This window comes from Acomys minous (genome assembly GCF_964271855.1).
Source record: "Acomys minous genome assembly, chromosome: 15".
In the NCBI taxonomy this organism is placed as follows: Eukaryota; Metazoa; Chordata; class Mammalia; order Rodentia; family Muridae; genus Acomys; species Acomys minous.
In genome coordinates, this window is record NC_140497.1 from 97,731,476 (window position 1) to 97,756,379 (window position 24,904).

Below are 24,904 nucleotides of genomic sequence, written 5' to 3' on the forward strand. Positions count from 1 at the left end.
TGCTTGGACATTCACTTGGCCCTTCAGTGGAACAACTGACTCACAGATGTGTATTGGAAAACACTCCCAAACTAACTTTAAGGGCTATAAGTGGTTCTGGAACCTGTATACTTTGCCCAAACAACATGATCCTGAAAGAATATGCTAATCTATGTAATCACCCTCACATAACTCAAGCTTTGAGACACACCTACTTAGTACCACCTAAGGGCGCCTGGTCTTTCTCCTGTGAACATACTAAAATTCTAAAGCTTAAAAAAGGATATTGTGTAGTTGCTCAGGCCCGTCCCCAAATCATGTACTTCTCAGACGATTCTATATCTGAACATCTATCTGGCATATTTTCTCACTTGCTTTTTGCCTGTATCAGAGAGAGTTAATAACTGCTTTCCTAGTTTCTGTCTTGGTAGGATTGGGGATTTCAGGAGCCGCTGGCATAGGGACAGCATCATTAATATGGCAAGATAATAATTATAAAGTCTTAAGTGCAGTGATTGATGCTGATTTGTTAGAATTAGAAAAGTCTGTGTCCCAGGCTGGAGAGATGGTTCAGTGGTTAAGAGCGCTGCCTGATCTTCTAAAGGACCTGGGTTCAATTCCCAGCACCCACACGGCAGCTCACAACTGTAATTCCAGTTCCAATGACTCTGATGCCCTCACACCAATGCACACAAAATAAAATTAAACAAATTATTAAAAAAGAAAAAGGAAAAATCTGTGTCCCATCTTGAGAAATCCCTCAGTCTCCTGGCTGAAGTAGTCCTACAAAATAGCAGAGGCTTAGATCTCCCATTTCTGCTTAGCGCTGGGGGAACAATGTTGCTTCTATGCTAACTATTCAGGGATTATAAAAGACTCAGTGGCCCTGGTAAGACAAAGACTACAGTAATGGGAGCCTCAATTAAGTGCCACCCTTTATAAGAGCTGCTGTGCTCATGGTGTCACAGCTATAGAAACCCTGACTAAGACATCAACCATCAGGCCGGCACTGTGGGCTGAACCCAGGACCTTACACATGATAGACAAGTGCTCTGCTCCTTGGACTGCTCCATACTTCTACCCAGTGACCCTTTGCACATGAGTATTTTAGCCTTAGTTAGGGTGTCTATAGCTGTGAAGAGAGCCCCTGAGCAACTCCTATAAAGGAGGCATTTCATTGAGGCCGCCTTACAAGCTTAAAGGTTTATTCCATTGTCATCATGTCGAGAAGCATGGCAGCCAGGGTGCTGGGGAGGTAACTCAGGGTTCTACATCCAGATCCCCAGGCAAAACAGCTACAAAACAAGCAAACAACAAACAAACAAACAAACAAAACCCAAGCCCCTAAAATTAGTTTCAGTATTTTTATTTTTCAAACTTATTTTAAAAGTGCATTAAACATCAGAAATAGAAATCTTTCCTAACGGGTGATATAAGAACACTTATTTCAAAATGCTTTAGAGACACATACTTTGCACACAGTAAGCATCAACAGAAAAAAAACCCCTAATGTACCTGAAAACTAATCATATTCAACCGAATTCACATTACTTTGAGTTTTAATTTTTAGCCCTTATGAGGATACAAGTATATATGTCTGTCTATATCAATATGGTGACTTTACTATTATAGACACACACATATAGTTTTTGAAGAAACAATTTATATCTCTATATATAAAGATGGAGCCAAGAATCCAGCCCACTATATATTTCATGCAAATTAAATCAATAATTTTTTGATGAACACAAAGAAATTGAACACTTTCTATGTACATGCTTCGTCGTCTTATGCTATAAGTTTTACTTCTCAAAGGTGGGCCCTATGCTGCTCAAATAATTTCAAATTCAAAGGTCACACAAGGAAAGCTAACATTTAAAAATTTACAAATAGTGATTTTGTTATAACTTTTTGTCAAGTCACATTTTAAATGCCTGCTTCCCTCAAAAGAGATGTATACCTTTTTTTAAAATCAATGTAAACTTTCAAATATTTTAAAGATTTAATTTTATTTTATGTTCATGGGTGTTTTGCCTGCATATATGTCTGTGTATCATGCTGGGACACAGGAGAATTGGACCTGGGTCCCCTGGAAGAATAAGAAGTGCTCTTAAACTCTGAGCCATCTCCCAAGCCCTAGAGAGACAGACCATTAAATGTGTGAATGATATTGTTACTGAATAAAATCTTATTTGCTTCCCTGGGCTAAATACTAGATTTTCAATTAAGACAAAAGTTTAATAGTTATTTGCCAAAATTCTTCAAATGATTTTGAGAAAGGATGTCAGATGTTTTAATTCTTTGTTGAAAAGATCTCTGTACTAAATCTGTCTCACAGGAGTATTAGTGAAGCCATGTTGTAGTCAATCTATGAAAACACAGTTGAAGTATGGAAGAGTGGTGGCACACGCCTTTTATCTCAGAAATTGGGAGGCAGAGGCAGGTGGGTCTCTGAGTTCGAGGCCAGCCTGGTCTACAAAGTGAGTCCATGACAACCAGGACTACAAGAGAAAACCTATTTCAAACTCCCCCCTCCAAAAGTGACTTCCAAAAAAAGTATCCAGCTACCAAAATAAAGGAGACTGGATGTGCTGTAAAATTTAGGTGCAAGAATAAGGAAAAAGGAAAGAGGGAAGAAGAGGAGAAAACTAGGCTGGCTAGTTCTAAAAGGTGAATTTGAAAATCTTGTCATCACACTTAAGTATCTGAAATAGACCTGGCTGGTATTGTGGCCATATGAGGCTAGGCCAGTTCTGACCAAGAAGCTACTCCACCTCTCAGCATCTCCTGTGATCCTGGAGTTCGGACGAGCCTGGGAGCGGGTGCTCTGAGCTGAGTGCCTTATGTTCCTTGTTCTTCTGAGCTTTGAGAATGATAGGAGGACATAACAGTTTATAAAGATACTCTGTTTTGGTCTAATAGAGAGTGTTCCAAAATTCTAGTAAGTTCAAATCCTAACAGCATGTCCCAAGTGTTTTTACATTAGGAATCAGAGTACCTAATAAAATTAGTTTCAGGTATAAGAATAATATAGTTGTTCGTTTCCAGTTTAAGGCTAATGAGAGAATATGAAACAATTAGTTTGGTGGCTGGGGATGTAGTTCAGTGGTAAACTGGTTGCCTAACATGCATGACCCTGGGTTCAACCTCCAGCATCTTAAAAAATATTAATAATAATGAGAAAAAGACCATTAATCTGAAACCTAAAACCTTAATCTGAAAATATTAATAGATTACCTTGAGAATTTTCCCCATATTTAAATTAAAAGGGTATTTCTGAATATCTCTGTGAACACTGTCCTCATACAGAATGGAAGCCCAAGTCACACCTCCCATGTAGCTAATATTGAACACACGTTCAAAATGTGCATTGCTTTCCAGAAACTGCTGAGGCTGACACACCAAGTCTGCTCTCTCAGAACAGTGCCCCCTACTGTAGTACAAGACTCTGCTAGTGCAGGATTCTGTAAGTAAGAGTCTTGTGAAACAGCAATTAACTGGTAGCTACCAAAAACACTTCCTAAAGCTAACTGCTTAATTGACACAAAACAACGTATATAGTCGGAGGTGACAAGAACCAAACTCCGCATTGTTAGGTGACTGTTTTACAAAGGGAGTGCCTAACACTGCATGGACAGAAGGAAAGGTAACATATGTCTAATTTTTGCTGTAACATTAAGTTTTTTATTTAAATCAACTTGCCACCCAAAAAATTACACTGTTTTCTATCTCAGTACTTCAAACACCCAAATTCCACATTTTTTATAAAAATAATACTTCAGAAAGATCATTTTTTCATAACCTTTTAAAAAATGTAGCCAATGCGTATCTAAAGACCCATAACGCTGATTTGAAAGGGTTTCATCAGTACGATCATTCTTCACATCTTCTCATAAGTTTAGTACAAAAGATTGGGGTACACATCAGAGTAAAGATTGAAATAAACTTTTACATCAAATCTGAAAGTATCTAGAAAACATGAAGCAAACCCAATACTGGTATTTCAGACAAAACAAAGTCTAACAGTCAGCTCTTCAGTTGACTCCCCACGGTTTGCTTTGCCACTGACTTCAGGAAAAAACACTATCCCTGCAGATGCTCTGACCCTGTTACTTTAAACAGACGGGACGGGGATCTGCTTTGCTGATGTGCTGTCATATTCCTGCATCAGGTCGTTGGTGGTGTAATAGTGCATGGCAATGTACGAACTGGCAAACCCAAAAGAGTCCACCGGCTGTAATGTCCCGGGGCTGCTCTCCTCCCGGGAAGGGGTGCTGTTATAGATGCTATAGTAAGGCTCAATCCGAGTGTTGACGGGCGTCGAGCTGCCCTGACCACACTGCTGATGTCCACCAGAGACTTTGGGACTTGCGACACTTTCCTTTGAATGGCTTGGGCCACACGCCTGATCCACGAATTTCTTCTGTGGTTTTGGAGACAGCATGTAGGCAGAGTTTGTCTCGTGGTGAGAAGATTTGTTCCTATTTATCTCAAGGTTCCCCTTTCCCATGGCTCGAAGTCGAGTTTTCTGTTTGCAGCAGAGAAAGCCCAGGCCAATGTACTGGAGGCACCAGAGCACTTTCCTCCTCAGCCCAGCACTGTTCCGAGAATATATAAACGGATTTAATCCTGACTTGAAAAATATCAGAGTAAATCCAAACAGTTCAAACTGGTAAAGAATGAAGCTCCCGTTGTCAGACAGAACCAGCTGCACCAGGGAGATCCCCAGAGGAAGACAGCACACCAGCACCGACAAGACAATGATCACGCAGGTGACGACCGCTTTAGAATCCTTGGCAGTGGAAAGGTTGATTGCTGATACCAGCTGGAGCCGACTGGCCGAGGGGATTGGCATCTGGTTGGGATTCTTAATGTGTCCATGAGTTTGACTATGCTGCAGTTTATTATAATTCTGGTTCCTGTATAGAGCTGGCATTGTGCGCTGCATGGCATCTCCACCTCCCTTCACAGAGGCCCCCATGAATGGCTGTGGTCTGGAAGCATCAACTGTGATCACAGGGGGGCACTTTTTGACTTGAGCATTCTTCCGAAGGGTCTGAGCAATCATGATGTAAGAGACAGACACCACAGCAACACAGAAGGTAAAGTCGACAACATACAGAGATAGAATGGCTTTTCCTTCCCCATCCATAAGACTGGACATGGGGAGACACAGGTGGGACTTACTGGTTCTTAGTGTAGCCAAGGTGGCAAGGGTAAAACTGGTGGCCCAGAGAAGCAGGGTAAGGAGAAAGATGCAGAAAAAGGAGGCCGTACAATTCGGCTGCTTCCCCATCACCATGCGGAGCCGGTGCAGGGCAATCACAGCCACCATCTTGAGGGACATGATAACAAAGCCTGAACTGGTAAGGTGGAAGGTGAAGCAGAGGGTATCTGGGATGCTACTGGCTGAGCTGAAGAACAGCACGAAGGTGAACATGGGGGCTGTAACCCCACAGATGAAGAGATCACAGAAAGAGAGGTTCAGAATCATAAAATCAAAGTTGGTTCTGAACTTCCTGAAGGCTGGGTCAAAGAAAGACAAGAAGACAATGAAGTTTCCATAAGAGCCTAAACAGAAGATGATGGCAAGCAGAAAAGTGCAGGTCACCAAGGTGGCTGTGTGGATAAAATCTTGAAGGTCCTCCTGGAGAGAAGTGCCGTTTCCTGCCCGCGACGGAGGCATGTACAGCAGGGTGGCGTTGGGAGCATTCTGAAGCGGGCCACTTGAGTTCATCTTCAAAGAGAGGTGTCTCTTCCTCGTATTCTCAAAAGAAAAAAATCAGCAGGAAGAGTCAGGAACTCAGCTCACAGACATGGGACACACGTCAAAAGAGGGCCAAAGAAGATAAGCCTGCACAAAAAAAGTATACCCAGAGACAGAAAGGGATTAGTGAGCTGGCAATTGCATTGTTTTACAGAAGCATGTCACAAAGTCTAACACAGAAAAGGCATGGAAACCAGGCACTGGAGACACACAGGAACATGACCTCTTCTTTGGAAGTCCATGATCTTTTCCTGGGAGGAGGATCTGTGTGGTTGCAGGGACTACAGCCAGGAACAAGGGGTACTGAATCTATCTGGGGCAGAGGCTGAGAAATGGTGAAGGGAGCTTTGGTGAGGAGAAGCCAGCTGGGTGAAAGGCGAGGAACAGGGAAAATGGAGCACAGGTCTCTGCAACAGAAGGCAAGAAACAGGATGTGCCTGGAATTCAAACAGAGGAGGGTATTGTTGATATACAATGTGGCCCTTCAATAAGTGCTCAGAAACCAACCACAAACCCTGTTTTTCCTCTAAGGAAAAAAAATATTTCCCAGCATTTATTTCTTTTCTTAGTTTGAGAGTTAAGTTCTTGGTCAATTGAAAACCCTCCTTTGGAAAAGAAAAATTCATGTGGGACTACATTTTAAGGAAAAAGAAGAAAAAATAAACTAACAACAGGTGTCTGAGATTATATTTGTAATTTTTGAGGTACAAAGCAACCCTTTGGGATCTGAAGATGTAGACCTGTCTAGCATACAGGCTTTGTGTTGGATCACCAGCAAGCAAGCAAATGCGCACATGTACGTATACACACACACACACACACACACACACACACACACACACACACACACACTTTAAAATGAAGCAAAACTTAAAAAGCACCACTATTTGAACTCTAAGTGTTATTAATATTACAACAGAAATATCCTCACCATCAAATAGGAATTATGATTCTGCATTCACTTACTTAACTTACATTATCTACATGTATAGCCAGGATTGTGCTAGCTGCTTAATGCACATAGATGATTGATTAGGAAGCACCTGGTACCCTAAAATACTAACCTTCCGTTCCCTTCTTTATATAATCATTTTTATCTCTTATGCAAGGAAATGTAATATACATTTATACCAATCTTCACTATTTCCAACCCCAAAAATGTATGTGGCCTCTCCAAAAGAAAGATTTAGAAGGACAGATAACATTTAGTGCTTTGATCTTGACAACTGGAAAACATTTGCTTTAATCTAACATTGCAGGCATGAAAATGTGGCACTGGGAAGGTCTAGTGCCCATGTTTGGGATAGTTAGCCTGTCAGCTAGAGCTGAGTCCCAGAGGCCCACAGGGCTGACCCCTTAGCTGCTGGATCAGGGGCTGTGGACACATGGACTGCCTAGAACAGCAGCCTCTCAGCACTTAACCACAGGTACAGGCTTGGCAGTGAGAATCAGGCACATCAGTTCTCAGTTCTGGGAGAGCCATATGACCACCCTGCCCCTCATTAAGACAGAGCAGCCTCTGCTGCTGCTGCTGCTGCTGCTGCTGCAGTGGTCATGGGCTGCAGAACTCACACTGTGCTAAATTTCTTCACTGCCACATGATACCAACTTTTCTGTAAAATAAATTTTCTTTAAACTAAGATACAGGAGAGAGAATATCTGCTTGTGAATGATTAAATAATAATGGAGAGCTCTTACCATTTCTAGTAAGACTGTATGCTTGTGAATCTTTTTGATATTGTTACCATGAGAGAAAAAAAAAAAGACAGCATTTTACTGTTGGTAAAAAAGTGCTCCTTGGAATTAATTTATGAAAAGGGAAGAAGAAAAACCCCATCTGAGGAGGAATGGAAAGCGAGCGGTACTAGAGTAGCAGAAATTTGGTCCAGGGAAATTATAGAAATGAAGAGCTTGGAATCAAGATGCTTAGAGAAATAAATGGTGGCATATGCCTGTAATCCCAGCACACTGGGAGGCAGAGGCAGGTGGATCTTTGTGAGTTCAAGGCCAGCCTGGTCTACAAAGTGAGTCAAGGGCAGCCAAGGCTACACAGAGAAACCCTGACTTGAAAAACTGACAGAGAGAGAGAGAGAGAGAGAGAGAGAGAGAGAGAGAGAGAGAGAGAGAGAGAAAGTGAAAGACAGAGACACACACAGAGATAGAGACAGAGAGAGATAGAAACAGAGACAGAGGCAGAAACAGAGAAATAAAGACCACCAAAATCTCTCTATGGCCATTTTGAAGGTAAGGAAACTCAGAGAGATCACTCAGCAAGGTGGCAGAGCTTCCATATGAACTAAGCAGTTGCTCCTCAAAACCCACATTCTATCACACACATACACACTCAGGAAAGGATCCTTAGGTCAAAGCTAAATTATAACAGCTGTCACTTATTGGGTGGCTATTACATGGTATGCTTTCATACTCAATGCTTTATATAAGATATCAAACTACTTCACTATCAAAACAATCCTACTAAGTATTAAAATCTTGGTCCCAGGTAAAATCCCCTGGAACACAAAACTTCAAAAATAATAAAGGAACTGGAGAGAAAGTCAACCCAGAACTCAATACAAACTCTTCGTGGCCCATGCCTATAATCCCAGCACTTGGGAAGCAGAGGCAGGGGGAATCTCTGGAAATTCAAGGCCAGCATGGTCTACAAACTGAAATCCAGGACAGCTAGGGCTGTCTCAAAAAACAAACACAACCACAAAGAATTTGTGTGTGTGTGTGTGTACATATGTATTCAGTGTTTTGGAGCAAAGTCAGTGGTTAACTATTCCTAAACATTACATGTTATTTCCAATGCATGTATACAAGTTACTTTTTATCTCTGGGGTTATAGACAGATCCTAAAAGACTTTAAAAGTCATATAAGAATGATTTTGTTAAAATACCAACTTCTGATGTATTTATTATTATATCTATCTATTTAGTGTACATGTGTACTGTATTATTACATTGTGCTTGCTAGTTCTATGTCAACATGACACGAGCTAGGGTCATTTTGGAGGAAGAAACCTCCATTGAGATAACACCCCTCCAGATGGTGAGCAAGCTTGTGGTACATTTTCTTGATTTGAATCATGTGGGATGGCCCAGCTCACTGAGTGGTTGTACTCCTGGGAGGGTGGTGGTTCTGGGTACTATAAGAAAACAAGCTGAGCAAACAAACAAACAAACAAAGTCAGTAGGCAACCGCCTTCTATGATATCTGCATCCGTTCCTGCTTTAAATTCCTGCCCTGGCTTTCTTGTATGATGTGCTATAAATTGTAAGGTAAAACAAACCTCTCTGGCTTTGGTCACAGTGTCACAGAAATAAAAACCCAATGACAGGCATGCATGTGGAGTTCTGAGGATAATTTGTGGAAATTGGTTTTCTGCTTCCATCATATGAGTTCTCAAGATTTGTGGCAAAGGTCTTTACTGCTGGGCCATTTCCCCAGCTCAGAACACCAGTTAAGACAGAATGAGCAGTAACACTTATCTGGGGAAGTTGAATCAAGAGATCATGAATTAAAAACCCAGCAGAATTATACAAGTTCCTACTCTGGACTACATACAAATAATGAGACTTTTCTCAAAATGAATTCACATACATTTGACTACAGTTAAGGAAGGGTGCTGAAGTAGCTAGAACCCAAGAACCAGGAACTCCAAATATGCTGCACAGTGTCAACTCTTATTAAGATTCGGTGTGGGCATCCCCTTGATGGGGAGGCCTGGTGGCACTCAGAGGTAGGATAGCAGGCTACCAAGAAGAGACTTGATACCCTATGAGCATATACAGGGGGAGGAGGTCCGTCTCATTCACAGTCATAGGGGAGGGGAGTAAGGGGAAAATGGAAGGGAGGGAGGAATGAGAGGGTAGAAGGGATGGGATAACAATTGAGATGTAATATGAATAAATTAATAAAATATATTTTAAAAAAAGATTCGGTGTGGGGAGGAGGGTGTGGCCAGAAGGAGACAAGGGAAGGGCCTATGACTGAAAGGTAAAGTGAACAGGTTTTTAAAAATAAATTTAAATTAAAATAAAGTTATCCCTGATGAAGAAGAAGAAGAAAAAGAAGAAAATGATGATGATGATGATTCTGGTTGTGGTATAGGCCTTTAATCTCAGTGCTCAAGAGACAGAAGGAAGCAGATTTCTGAGTTCAAGATCAGCCTGATTCCCATAGCAAGCTCCAGGCCAGCCAAGGCTACATAGTGAGACTCTGCTGGAAAACAAACAAACAAAAAAGAATGTGTGGAAAGCTGGATGTGGTGGCACAAACCTGTAATTCCAGGCTCTCATGAGGACAAAGCAAGATAACCTCCTTGGAAGCCATCCTGTGCTACACATCAAGATCCCTGTCCTGGAAGGAAGGAAGGAAGGAAGAAGGAAGGAAGAAGGAAGGAAGAAGGAAGGAAGGAAGAAGGAAGAAGGAAAGAAGGAAGGAAGAAGGAAGGGAGGGAGGAAGGGAGAGAGGGAGGAAGAAAAAGGTGTGATGGGTTTCCAATACTTTTTGTTGTTTTAATTTTTGAAGCACATGTTAGGACTTTAATAAGCCCGACAAGTAACTCATGACCTGAATTATTCCAGTTTATCCCACCTCCAGGAAGTGTCGAGTTTCGTCATGGCAGGTATTTTCTGAGCCCAGTCCTCACAGAGAACAAAGTTCTGTCCCATTCCCACTGATTTGAAGGGATCTAGAAAGCCTCAGAGAGGGTAAATAACTTGCCCAAGGTCAGTACGATATCCCAAACCTTTCTAACTACCTGAACTACCCCAAGGCTGCCAGTAGATGTTGGGGTGAGACTTGGGCGAAGGAATGGGGAGGCTGTGGAGCACCGTGAGCTAACGACTAAAGGAGTGGGGGACTGCAGGTTTACCACCAACACTGATTGGCAATAGTGGGGGGGGGGGTCCCTAGAATTGAAGGAAAGACAAGCCTAGGCCAATCCAGGGATGCTTGAACTCAGCCTGGATGCGAGCAGTGGGCTTGTGGGCCATCTGAGCTTAAGAGCTTTCACCAAGCTGCACAGGAAGACAGGTGCGCACCCTGCCAGGCCAGGCCAAGCTCAGCTTGCTCCCCGCTCCCGCTTGCCTCAGTCTGGGTGGGATCCCGCTGCTCTGTTCTGACCACCTCTCACCTGCCAGCTGGCTGCAGCATCGCCCTTCCTCCTCCATGTCGCAGGAGCGACCCCATTTGCGCCCAGCGGCCCGGATGCTGCCGGGCTAGAAGCATCATGGCCTTCGCTGCCGCCGCCTCCGCGCATCCCGGGAGCCTAGGCGAGCCGGGCGGGAGGCGCAGACACTGAACCCGGCGCCCGCCCCTCCCTCCGACCGTGGCTGCCCCGCCTGCTGGCACCCTCCCTGCCCGGACTGTGAAGTGCGCAGAGCAGAGCTGGCCTCAGCCTCGTGGGCGTGCGCTGGGACCCGCCAGGGCTGCCAGCTACTGGCTGCTGATAGACACAGCAAGGAAGACAGGAAAAGCAGGGACACAAGGTAGCCTCCGTGGGCCTTGAGCACAGCCTTCAAGCTGGCCTCCTTGGCTGTCACTTCGAGTTTAATAATTAGTCATAATGACTTTAATCAAATCAATGTCAACACACGTATGTGTCTTAGAGTAAGTACGGGGTTGGTGCAAAGTAAAAAGAGAAAACAGGTGCTATTAAATACCGTGTTGAGTGTAAAAATCTTGAAAGGCGATAATGTAATCCAACTAGGCCTATTTTTAGTAAACACCAGTATAAAATATTAGACTTGTAGCTTCTTATCTCCTGAAGTCGACATGTCTAAATTAACAAATACAATTTGGCTTTAATTTTAGACAGCTTCATCAAATAATATACATTCCTAAGTGTTGTGTGCATAAAACGCATCTTGTTAACTCCTTCAGGATTTTAGCCTTGTAAATTAGGATCTTCTATTTTCTAATCTCCTCTGATATTTTGAAACAGAGAACACTATTTAAATGTCTCTTCTTTTGGCTGGTACTACATATCAGACACTTTGATTCCATCCAGGTGAAATATTTCCATTTTCTCTTAAGATTTCCTTTATAAATACAAACTAGTAAGGCGTTTCAAAGAAATTTAATTTTCTCCACACTTTTTTCTAAGAAACATGCTGCTGGGCTTTGTGAAATACCAGGATTCTGTTTAGAAAAAAGAATACTCAAGAAAAATTCTGTTAAACAGAAATCACGCTCTACTCCCCAGACATGTGTCCATCCAGTTCTAAGCTATATTGTCAGTAAGGGTAACATTGGGCCCTAGAAACATCTGAGGATTAACCAGCAGCTAGAGTAGAGATTCTGACTCCAAATAAATTAGGTACTGTGTGCATAATTTCCGTTTGGACATAAGTGGTAATAAAATGTTCTGGTTGGTCTACTGCCATCAGTAGTACACATGAAAGAAACCAATATCATATTGAAAAAGACAAAAACTCCAACATTGTAAAGGATCCTGGAGATCTAGGTAAGGAACGTAGTTAGGACTTGTAGAGCTACGTGGGTTACTCAGCAATATAAATAATGTGCACAAGGCCACAGGGTGGTGGCAGACACCTTTAATCCCAACACCAGGGAGGCAGAGGCAGGTGGGTCTCCACGAGCCTGGTTTACAGAGTGAGTTCCAGGACAGGCAGGGCCTCACAGAGAAACCCTGTCTCAAATGATGATGATCACAAAATATAGGAGCAAGGTTGATAAACTAGACAAGAAGACTGGCATACTAACCATGTAAAAGGCACAAATCTGTAAACAGTTATGACCAGGCTAACATGTGAGCAGGCTATCAATCTGCAATAAACTTGCACTGCAGCACAAAACTTGTGACATGCAAACTAACGTCCATGTTGGCAAAGAGCACATCACTGTGAATAAAATGGTCACATTCATTGTGCCTGATGGGAAACAACCATAATCAGGTGCTCCTGACATAAACAGCTTATTCTTTGAATGCTCCAATATAAGAAGTCTTTTTTTAAAAAAAAGTATTTTTATTGTATGTGCATTGGTGTTTTGCCTGTGTGTATGTCTGTATGAGTATGTCTGTATGAGAGTGTCAGATCTTGGAGTTACAGACAGTTGTGAGCTGCCATGTGGGTGCTGGGAATTGAACCCCGGGCCCTTTGAAAGAGCAGTCAGTGCTCTTAACTGTTGAGCCATGTCTCCAACCCCATGAGAAAAGTCTTAAAGTGTATAAGTGTAAAAACAGGCACTATGGTGTATTCTTAAGTATAGAGAATGGAAAACTACTTTAATATTCAATAATGGGGCAATCCTCAAAGCCACCACAAAAACCCACAAAAGCATTTACCCCCTCCCCCCAGTGCTAGGGGCTGACTCAGGGGTTTCTGTTGTACTAGGCAGGCCCTCAACATTAATGGTGAAGAAAATGTCCTCCTAAATATGATATGCAGTCTTTCTTTTTCAAAGGATCCATTCAGAACCTAAAGATCGAACCTTACAAACTCATGTTACTCCTTTCCTTACTCATCAAAGCTCACAGAAACCATGCTCTTTGAAGTCTAATCAGTGCTTTCTAGTAGTTTGTCTCATGTTCATCTTGCCTTGTGGACAACGGTTCTTGTTTCTCTATCTCCATCCTTGTTAATGTACCACATACTCTAAGAGCTTTCAAAGTTGGGACCACTAGTAGAAAATTAATCATGCAATGGTAGAACATTTAACTTCAAAATTCACAGTATAATCTTGGGGAAATGTCAAGCTAATAGGCAGCAGACTTGGTGTTGGAGTTACCCAGGGAGCATGCTGAGCACTCACTGCTTTTAGGTCTAGAGTAGAAGCTAGATCTTGTTCTCATCTGGGATTCTTAACCACTGATAGACTGGGAAAATAAGGAGTTGTTTTTGTTTTTAGATTTTAGAGTCGTACTCTGTAGTCTTTTGGCTTAGGATCCAGAATACTTTGGTTACTGGTGCGTGCCACCCTGTCACTTTAAAAAAAAAGATGTTGGTGAAGCCTGAATCCCATCCAGAGAATTTTAACTAAGGAACATACTGATTACCAAATACTTTGCAATTAAAAAAAAAAAGTTCCCACTTTAGGAACTGTTGCTAAAGCATAGTTTTATGTAGTTTAGTTAGAAAAGGCTAAAGTGCAGCATTCCTCTCTTGGGAGTTCTCAATTTTCCATAAAAAAACCTGATAGATAGATAGATCTAGATAGATAAGATAAAGAAAAAGAAAAAAAGAAAAGAAAAGGCTGAAATGGGCATTGCAGTTACTATGCAAATGGTGGTCTTAAAGAATCAACCATGCAGGTTTGTGCTAACAGAATTCTACCCTCCACCCCACAACATGGAGACAGGGAGACAGGGTTTCTCTGTGTAGCCTTGGCTGTCCTGGAACTCACTCTGTAGACCAGGCTGGCCTCGAATTCACAGAGACCCACCTGCTTCTGCCTCCTGAGTGCTGGGATTAAAGGTGTGTGCTGCCACCACCTGGCTTTTTTTGTTTTTTAACATAACTTTTTGCGATAACAGAGAAGTTCCTCTGTCCTATTAAATGTGGTAAGTACTAGCCATATGTGGCTGTCAAGCACTCATAACATGCCTAATGAGCATGGTTACTGCACTCAGCAGAATACAGTTAGGCACTTCATTCTGGCCAAAGGGAGGAAAATCACAAATCTAAACCTAAGAAGGCAAAAAGAATCCACAAAAGTTGCTGCTTATTGAAATGTCTTCTCTTAATGAAGAAAAAAGTCAGGTATTAAAAACAATCCATTTTATTGTTTTTTAAACTAGTTACACAATTGAAATAGTCAATTAAGCACTCCTCTATACAGGGATTATGCCTGTGTATGCTGACATTTCAATACTGTACCAAGAGCACTGCTGTGCTTAGACAGGAACACTCAGCATGTGGATACTAAAAATAGACTGTAGTGTTCCTTTAAGGATGATTGTAAAGGGTGTGGAATAAGATGTTAATTCATCAACTTGTGAATTATTCCAACTAGAAGATACCTTGCACTCTATAAAGTTGTGATAGGCAAACATTATCATTTAAAGATGCACACAAAAAGATACATAAAAAATCCAGATAATGATAAATGAAAATTTTAAAAGTCCCACATTTCAGCTTTTGTAACATGAGAGGATAAAGAAAATAATTTTAAAAACATACACCCCAAAATGGCATTCTGTAGGTACAAGATCCCCAAGTTGCTATAGTAAAAAGCTGTGTGAGTCTCTGCAACCAGTCACACAATGGCTGCCTCTGTACAAAGTCTTGCTAATGTTATCTCTACAATCCATACAATCTTGTACATCTATATAGCATACTAAACAAGTCAAATATCAAGTTTTATTAATCTTAATGATTCTGCAGGCAGGCAGGCAGAGGAGAAGGGGTGGCGGAGATTAAAAGAAAATTTCCACGACCGTGGCAATCTTCCATTCGTATGAAGTATAATGTATTTCAAGGTAGGGTGCAAAACAGTATTTGTGAAGACTATAGGGTAAAAAGCAATCAGCCAGGGTATTTATTGATGTTGTTTTTTATTTTTAAAATCACACATTGTATACACATACAAATCAGTCTAAAATTTATTCACCAAACCCCCAGGTTTTCAGCAATTGGCTCTTACTCAGCACCAAAAACTCTAGTTTGTAGTGACACAAACACAGACTTCTGCAATGTGGTTGAACAATCTGTCAGGTCATAGGTTAATTCCAAGACTTGCTCACTTTGATCCTTTTCTCTTCATGGCTCTCCAGACACAAGGCTGTCAAGACTTCAGATTCATGGCCCATGGCCCTACTATCACTAAACCCAACAACCTTTGGGGAAGAATTCAAAATAATTTGAGATGAATGAAATGAGAGGACCTACATTACTGATGAGTAGTCTCTGTTGCAAGTAAATTATTTTGTTTGGTCATGATGCCATGATCATACTAGGTTATTTCTAGTCTGAGACTTTGTGACTTTTTCATATGCCTCAAAGAAATAGTGATCAGTATTCTGGGACCACTTCAGGGCAAGTTAGAAATCGAATGGTAGCTGAGAACCTGTGAACGAGGATTAATGAGGCCAAATACAGAAGTCGCCACAATGATGAAAGCTCATCAGAGGCTGCGTCGTGAAACCTGCAAAGAGTCACCACAGATGGTACCTGAGGAACTGGAATTTTTGATGAAATGAGCCCAAAATGAGGACTAGTCATCTGCATTAAGAAGAAGAAGAAGAAAAAAAAAGTGTGTTAGGTAACAAGACAGTTCTAAAATCCCACCAAATAGATTTTCTTTATTCTCCCTACCCTTGCTTATACAAAGATTTCCTGGCCCTCCCTCTTTATAGAAGAGTAATAAGCATTTATATAAATTTAGATGAGTTGTGCATGGTGGGAAATACCTTTAATATCGGCATTTGTAAAAGAGGAAGGGCAGGGGCAGGAGAGCTCTGTGAGTTTGAGGCCTCCTATTCAACGGTGAATTCTAGGAGAGCCAGGGCTATATAGAAAGAATGTCTAACAATAAAAAAACAAACAAACAAAACAGAAATCCAGATGATGCGATAGAGAGATGGCTTAGCAGTTAAGAGCATTTGCTTCTGTTCCCAGCATGCACATGGAGGCTACAACCATCTGTAACTCAGTTCCCTCTTCTGGCCTCCACAGACATGGTATGCACATATGTGCACATACATACATACATACATACATACATACATACATACATACAAGCCACATGCCCAATACACATTAAAAAATCCAGATGAAGTATTCTCATAACTGCAGAACCCAGAGCTCCCAGTACAATCCCAAATATCACACTCAGGAAGCAATTTTAACTATGATTTCTTTTCTTGCACCTGACTATCCCAGGCTACTAATGCAACTTAAATAAGTTTTCTAACTGTCCCAAAGCTGGCACATAAACTGCCTGCGTAAAAATGGAAACAAAATCATAAATTCCATGAGAGTTATTTCTACTGATCACAGCAAAATCCATATTTACAAGTGAATGAAGAGTCTCATCTTTGGTAAATTTGGGCTTTGCCTCTGAACTATACAACCCCAACCTCCAAAGCTATGTTTAGAAACAGTCAGGTGTGCTGACAGACAGCTACAATCGCAGTACTCATGAGGTTAAGGCAAGGGAATTACTCCAAATGCAAGACTAGCTTCGTCTACACAGTTAGCTCAAAAAGTCAATAAACAACTCTCTATACTTTGTCTAAGCAGTTACATCTAAAATGTCAGCAAATTTTTCTTTGTTGGCTTTGTTTTTTTTTTTTTTCAAGACAGGGTTTATCTCTGTATTCCTGGCTATTCTGGAACCCACTTAGTAGACCAGGTTGGCCTTGAACTCAGAGATCCGCCTGCCTCTGCCTCCCAGGTGCTGGGATCAAAGGCGTGTACTACCACTGCCCAGCTAATGTCAGCTAACTTTAAAATCTTGTAAATATTTTCTCAGGCACCAGAGGGCTAACACTTGCTGGGAACGTCACATGTAACTCACCCCTCTAAGCGTAATAGCATGGTGACACAAGGAGGTCAGTGAGCACAAGCAGCTGGTCATCCGTGAACTGCTGCTTGTGTTCTTGCCAGTTGTCATGGTGTGTCCTTCGGAAATTGGATAAGGTCTTCTTTACAGTCATCTGTAATCAACCCATGTACATTTTAACCTCAACAACCAGAGTTAAATATGGATTATTCTCAGCTATGTTGGCACCCACCTAGACCTCAGTGCTCACATACTGCAAATGCTACAATGTTAGAAAACCAAGTCAATTCTCTGTCGTCAAACCACTAGTATTCTGTAAAATTACCAGCTTCACTTCAGGACAAACCGCTGGAATGTATTGCTGCATTGCTAGACTGGCTCAATACATATTTCTATACAATAACAGAGGCGACGTTTAGCTTTGGAGCATGGGTACTTACTACTAGGTAAATACAATCATTATTTCTAGTTTAACATTAGCCCTCAGTTATAGGAGTTTCCAGATACAAAATACCAGAATAACAGTAACAAGGAACCTAACTTTCTAAGCAGTGCTGACAGTACTCTTTATGGTGGGCTTGAAAGAACAGAAACTACAAAGTTTTATACATACAGAGTAAACTTGGCCCTATTAGAGGCAGGAGTTTTTTTTATCCTTTATCTTTTTGTTTTGTTTTGTTTTTTGAGACAGGGTTTCTCTGTGTATCCTTGGCTGTCAAGGCTGCCTTGTGCCACCACTACCCGGCTTGAGGCAGGAGATATCCAAATTTTTTAATTTAGGTTTTTGAGAAAGGTTTTCTCTGTGTAGTGTTGGCTGCAAGTCAAACTCAGAGATCTACTTGCGTCTGCCTCCTAAGTGTTAGGATTAAAGGCATGCAGGAAAGTATTTGTCAAGTGATATAAATAAACTAACAAGGAAGAATGATATACTTTAGGATGTATATTATTTTGATAAATTGTCATGTGCTCTCACTAAGAACCTGGATTTGCAGTAGAATTGGCTCCAAGCATGTGTATGTTCTGTCCTCTAAGGGTCTCTGTCTGGGATTGGTTTAGCTTCTTTAACTAAGGCAGAAGGAGAGAACAACAGTTCAGCTCAAGAGTAAAACCAAGGACAGCTGGAAGGCAAACCATTTCTATCGAAGCTGCTACTGTTCATGCCACGTACGAGCAGCTTCAGTGGGGAAACGGGCATGGGAAGGTCAGCTCCACTGTGAACTCTAGCTACTGTCTCATCTTCCCCAGCAACGTCACACTGTTATAAACACCTGATGGTGTCATCTCTATCTGTTATTTGTTCTTTTACTTAGAAGCCTCACCAGAGGGCATACTCCACTCTGCCTGAGAGTCTCTTTATTGGGAACACCAGCCAGCTGCCTTAAACAGGCTTCACCAGTTGAGTTCTGCTAGATGTGCTTAGCCTCCAATTTGACAGTATTTTGTTGTCTATCTGATATCTGCCTGCTACTTGCTATTTATTCTTTCACTTTGGCTTGTTGTGTACTCAAACTCACTCATACAAAACTGGAAATATGGCTATTGTGGATCATTCTCTAGACCACACAGAGCATACCTCAATAGGCTGAGGATCATTCAAATGTGCACTGAGATTCATAAGAAGCTGAGGCATCCAGGTGGGAACATCGTAAGGGCTGGAAAGAACGCACGCACCAAGTCCAAGCACACCAGCATGACGTTTGACTAACTCTGCAATAAAAACAACCATTCTTTATAGTGAAATCAGTTTTCACTCTTGCTAGATGTGCTTTCAGTATGCACATTTCCCCATTTAATATACATTTACAAATGCATACATGAAAAGCATGATTTCTGGGGCTGAACTAGAAACTATGAAAATTTAAAGACATTCTATAGTGGTCCCTCAGAGACAGTATAATTTTTCCTAGCCAGGAATGGGTCATATTATTAAAACCAACAACATATCCAACTTTCCTAATCCGTTCATTTATAGTCTAAGTACAATCCTTGATGCTAAAACAAACTCCCAGATTAGGTAATATTTTCTCTATGTCACTGTACCCACACAAAATGCATGACACACCACCATGCATGACAAGTACATTTCTTAAAACAGAACTTCAACAGATGTCTACCTTACAGGGTCTGTTCCTTCCTAGTGAAGTAAGCCCAAGTGTTTTCAAATACCCATGTTCCCTGTTTCCTTTCTCACTCTGGCCCTCTTCCCTGCCTGTGTGCTGGGGCTGATCACACCCGAGGCCTCACAGGAGGTGAGCACCATCCTCACTATCACTGCCACATGGAAACCTCAGCTCCCATGTCCTCTGAGCTCAGGTCATGGTGCACACTAGCTAAGAGTGTATTACACAGAGCCACGTTTCTAGTTCCCCTCAGTTTCTTCATAAAGCAGTGATATGCGTTCTTTTATAAATCTAGTCTAGGTGTGTCCATGAACAGGAGGAGAAGGTAAGGAAATGAGATTCTGAAGTAGTAAAAAATGTAAGCAATGCCATTTGGTATAATAAAGACAAAACACTTTATTAGCAAAGAAAACTAAAAAGTTGATAATTTACTGGCACTTTGTATTGATACTTAACATGAATACTTAATACTTGGTATTAAAACATTATAACTACGGCTCTAATGTATAGGAACTTCATATTCTAGGAACTTTGTACAAATTCAGCAAAACTCATATTTACTATTTTATTTTACATCACTTTACTTTCTTTGGGCTTATAGTCAAATGTCTGTGGTCCTGTGGCTCACACACACACTGCTGGTTCCTACTGGTATCATAGCCATTTTACTGCATTCAGAGTACACAGAAGTATGCAAAATAAAATTTTACTTGGTAATACATTTCTTGGAAGTGATCTCCCTCATAGAGGCACACATGATTATTAAAAATTCCCCTCTGTAGATAGGGTACCTCTGGTTCCCTAAATTTTTTTCTCTTTTGTGTGTATGTATTTCTGTTGCATACACGTGTGCATATATAAATGTAGACAACGGAAGTCAATCTCAGGTGTTTTTCCTCAGGAGCCTTTTATTGTTTTTTTTAAAAATATATATGTATTCTTAATATTTCAATTTCTGTGCTTGTATATATGTATATGCATGTAAGTACCCAAAGAAGCCAGAGAGGGTGTTGAATTCTGTGGAGCTAAAGTTACAAGCAGCTGTGAGATCTGGATGTGTATGTTAGAAACCAAACGTGGGTCTCTTAACAGTAAGCACACTTAACCACTATGCCATCCCTAGAGTCTTGTAGAATCAGGGTCTTTCACTGGGATCTGCACCTGGCTTTTAATGTAGGCACTGGGAAGCAAACTCAGAGCCGCAGGCTTGTAGGGCAAGCACTTTACTAACAGTGCCATCTTCCCAGCCCATGCCCATTTTCCTTTTTTTTTTTTTTCTTCAAGTCTTGCACTTTATTGTCGTTGCCACCTTAGGCCTTGACTGCGCTCTTTCCGCTGCTTCTTGGTCTTCAGCTTCTCCTCGTGCTTGGTGAGCCAGCGGTCCATGGCTCTAGTCCTCTTAGGCCCAGGTCCAAAGGCTTGTACTTCTTGCCCTTGTAGAATTTCCTGAGGTTTTCTTTTTGAGTCTGGTAATGACAGTGAGGATGCGGGCAATGGATTTGAGGACGACTCGTATCTTGGAGAGCTTGGATGCAGCGCTGCCTGTCACCTTGGTGACCCGAAGCTGAGACAGCTCCACCTTCAGACTGTCCAGGTGTTTCAGCAGCTCCTCAATCTTGGCCGTGGCTGCGTTGCTCACCTCGGAGGCCGCGAGGTACGAGTGAGCCATTTTCCTTTTTTTGTTTGTTCGTTTTGTTTTGTTTTTTCGAGACAGAGTCCTGTCCTGGACTCTCTTTGTAGACCAGGCTGGCCTCAAACTCACAGTGATCTGCCTGCCTCTGCCTCCCGAGTGCTCGGTTTAAAGGTGTGTGCCACCACGCCCGGCCCCATTTTTCATTTTTAAAAAATTAGTGTGTGTGTGTGTGTGTGTGTGTGTGTGTGTGTGTGTGTGTGTGTACTCAAGCTTATGTGTGTACATCTGTACATGCATACACATGAGTGCCACGGTATACAAGTGGAGGTCAGAGAAAACTTGTGAGAATAGGTCTTGCCTTCCATCAAAGTCCAGAAATTAAACTTTAAGTACCAAGCATGATACCAAGCGTCTTTATCAAATGAGCCACCTTGTTGACTGCAATTTTTTTTTCTCAATTTGTTTCTTTAGTGCACTAATACATAAACCCTAAATTCTGTAAACAGATAGTTTAAGTCTTCCAAGATAACCGAATATGGATGTATCTTTATGCACTTATGGGGGAGGGGCTTAGGACTGCCTTTTAAAAAGTTACTGTACACAGTAGTAGAAAGGTTCTTTTGTACATATAATTTTAGCCTTTTCATTTCAGGGCCTGTCTTTTTTCATGCTAATCCTAACAAACAGGGACAATTATTCCCAGCATCTAGCAAAGACTCAAACACAAACAACAACATCCAAAGTGTAAGCAAGCTGCTTAATTCCTCAAAGGAATGGGGATTTGAAACATTACCTGCAGAAGGAATGGTGTCTCCCACAGAACCAGGATCACGTTTTCTTTTCTTCGGTAGTTTTGTTTTGCAAAGTTGCTCAAAATGAATCTGCATAGCGCTGTCCATGGTAAGGAAGTTACACTGTAGCAGACCACTTAAAGTGGTAGCAGCCATTTCTCTAACCTGGAGAGAGAATCATTTCTATTAGAACCGAGACCCTAAGCCTGAAATGTCTTTTTCATGACAGAGGTATCACCAGATTTCTGTAGCCTCAAAGTGGATAAAAGCTAGATGAGGGTTATATATAGAAGTATAACTACTATACATAAATTTTCCTCATGATTCACAATAAACAAAACAATAAGAACATGTTAAAAATATAAATAAACCCCCCAACATTTTGCTCTATATCCCTTAGAGGTTCTTTGTACTGTCATTTGGTTGCACCGTTTTCTATATATTGTGGTCCTGGCATTGGATCAAAGGCTTCATACAATACCTTTGTATTCTGAAACAAGGTCTCACTAGGATGCCAAAGGTGAAGGACCCTGCCTAGCCTGAGCTAGTCAGGCTAGTTTCTATCAGTGAGTTCCATCCCTCAGCCCTTTCTGTTTTAGGTTTAAGTTGCCTAGGCTGATCTTGAACGTAGTGTGGCTCAGGCTGTCTAGGAACTTTCAATCCTTTCTTCATCCTTCAGAGTATCTGGGATTATAGGTGTGCATTACCACATCTAGACAAATGCTCCTATTTCATTTAACTTTTGATGGATTTTGATTGATTTAAGATAATCCAATTTGAAAGACTCAGCAATTCCTTGGCTATCAACTTCTGTTCAAAGAGTAATGCTAACGTACTGTGACACAGAATTGGAATGTGGACAGTGGTCATACTGGCCAGCAGAAACACACACTTTATTTTGTGGATAAAGAGAAGCCATATTGAAAGTAAATAAACATGTCTTGTCTTTAGTTTGCCATTTCTATGGTCATTATTTGTAGTCTGTATTTTTATGTGACTACAACTAGTCTACATAAGCTTGATGATTTTTGTATATCACATTTTTCTCTAGTAAGTTTCTATTATTCTTGTGGTGAGATTTATTGATTTTTGATGTCATCTGAGGGCTTAAAACATCATCTCTACTTTGAATTCCTACAAATAGTCAAATCTGTATTTCCCAGTTTCCTTAACTTAAAAAAGGGAAAGAATAACAAGTGTGAAATGTTCCAATTTATTTTTCCTACAAGCAGCTAATAAATTACTCCAATACTTTCAACAGAATCATTCTCTTTCCCAGTACTAAGGCTTACATTTAGGATCTATAGGTGTGTATATGCATATATGTGAGAAAAAAGTTATTTCACTTTATTAATCGTAAATATATTATTATCTTCCCACACTTCTAATCTTTTTTAATCTGTAAACTTTAGAAAAAACAGCTCTCAATTATAAAGTTTTTCCATGAATAAAATTTAATTAGTTATTACTGCTATATATTTTCTACTATGTTATTTCAATGATGGTTTTATTTTCTTATGTCACAGTAACAGGCATTTTCTGCTTAGAGAAAGCACAATGGTTTATTAAAGGGTAACAAATGTGACATATGTGTATAATGTTACATTGTGTTCTAAGCTGCCTGTTCACAGGATTACATATTTGTCCATTGCCTCTATGACCTGCAGACCCTGCACTGTCCTACTTACAGAACTGTACCTTAGGAAGAGTGAGACAGTAAGTACTGCAAGGAACAGAAGGCATAGTACCCGTTTCTGGCAAGGCAGACAGCATTCTGCTTCCTCCAGTGCTTTACCATCCTCATCTCACCTTCTCTCTCTGTTTTGAGATGAGGTCTAGACTGGCCTTCAATTCATGTTCCAGCCAGCTTAACCTCCCAAGTGCCAGGAGTCCAAATATACCAGTACACACACACACACACACACACACACACACACACACACACACACACACACACACACGTTTATTTAATGGTTTATTTATTTTTTATTTTATGTGCATTGGTGTTTTGCCTGTATGTCTGTGTGAGAGTGTTGGAACCCCTGGAACTGGAGTTACAAACAGGTGTGATCTGATCTGACATGTGGGTGCTGGAACTAAAGCAGGTCCTCTGTCTGGATGAGCAGTCAGTGTTCTTAAACCACTGAGCCATCTCTCCAGTCCCCTTCTGAGATAGATTTTTAAAAGTTCCATGTGACAAGAATGAACTTCCATGGAAAATTGCCCCAACAGAATTTTCAAAACAGTTATTTCTCACCCCACTATCCTTACCCCTCTCAGTGATACAATGTGTTTTCACTATGGATTCTGCCTGGCTTCTCTGATCAGCCACACTTACTAACCTCCACTCTCAGCTGGACAAACTCATCCCCCCCAGCCCCATACAGACACATCTTGGTAAAAACTATGCAGATCAATGAATGCTCACCAGTAGGTTAAGCTTTGGGAACGAAGCACTGTATTTCTCTGGAATTATCTGAAATTTGTAGTTCTGGAAAGACTTTAATTCTAAGTGACAGTAAGTTAAGGATCACACATTTTCTTGGGATAATGCTTACTAACTAAAAATAGATTGAAAATAAAAATAAATCTGCTTTATAGTCAGTCTCCTCAATGGTTAAATATGTTAAAAAAAAAAAAAGAGCCATAGTTTTGTGCTGTTTTGAGACAGGGTTTCATGTAGATAAGGCTGGCCTCAAACCTGCTGTGTAGGTGAGTTTAGACAAAGGACAAATTTTTGGGGGGGGGGGGGAGATGGTTCCCGAGACAGAGCTTTCTCTGTGTAGCCTTGGCTGTCCTAGACTCACTTTGTAGACCAGGCTGGCCAAAGGACAATTTTTAATTAATAGTAACAAATGTTAAATAAAATTCTAACATCACCTGCTATATTCTGTCAAGATGCTGATCCCCCTCCTTCCCAAATGCTGGGATGACAAGTGTACGTCACATGGTGCTAGGCACATTTCTTTCAATTGAGCTATAGCCTCAGGAGCATTTAGTACTCTTGTCAGCAACTTACTAGAAGCAAACAGAAATCTAAAGCTCTACTCACCACAAGTAAAATTAGAAAATGAGTGTGTGTGCTGGGTGTGGTGGCGCACGCCTTTAATCCCAGCACTCGGGAGGCAGAGGCAGGTGGAT

At 41.1% G+C, this 24,904-nt stretch overlaps 2 protein-coding genes across 7 annotated transcripts in view; both read right to left on the bottom strand.

The window, feature by feature from the left end:
• Positions 1–1,329: 1,329 nt before the first annotated feature.
• On the bottom strand, positions 1,330–11,051 carry GPR75 (G protein-coupled receptor 75). Of its 3 annotated transcripts, XM_084760093.1 has the most exons (3): positions 10,888–11,018; positions 10,029–10,109; positions 1,330–5,833 (listed from the first exon to the last, which is right to left on the bottom strand). In XM_084760093.1, the coding sequence occupies exon 3, from the start codon at positions 5,714–5,716 to the stop codon at positions 4,094–4,096; it is 1,623 nt and encodes a 540-aa protein (XP_084616219.1). In that variant the 5' UTR covers positions 5,717–5,833; positions 10,029–10,109; positions 10,888–11,018; the 3' UTR covers positions 1,330–4,093. The 3 variants fall into 3 exon arrangements, with proteins under 3 accessions (XP_084616219.1, XP_084616217.1, XP_084616218.1); XM_084760091.1 differs by lacking the exon at positions 10,029–10,109 and having other exon boundaries at positions 1,330–5,746; positions 10,888–11,051; XM_084760092.1 differs by lacking the exon at positions 10,029–10,109 and having other exon boundaries at positions 10,888–11,021.
• A 3,428-nt stretch (positions 11,052–14,479) lies between these two features.
• PSME4 (proteasome activator subunit 4) overlaps positions 14,480–24,904 on the bottom strand; it is a 108,835-nt gene continuing 98,410 nt past the window's right edge. For all 4 annotated transcript variants that reach the window (XM_084760719.1, XM_084760720.1, XM_084760721.1 and 1 more), the window contains 4 exons: positions 21,766–21,928; positions 18,793–18,926; positions 17,235–17,373; positions 14,480–15,937 (listed from right to left, as the gene is read on the bottom strand). In XM_084760719.1, coding sequence (XP_084616845.1) covers positions 17,239–17,373; positions 18,793–18,926; positions 21,766–21,928 — 432 coding nt within the window. In that variant the 3' untranslated portion in view covers positions 14,480–15,937; positions 17,235–17,238. The remainder of the gene's footprint in view (positions 15,938–17,234; positions 17,374–18,792; positions 18,927–21,765; positions 21,929–24,904) is intronic.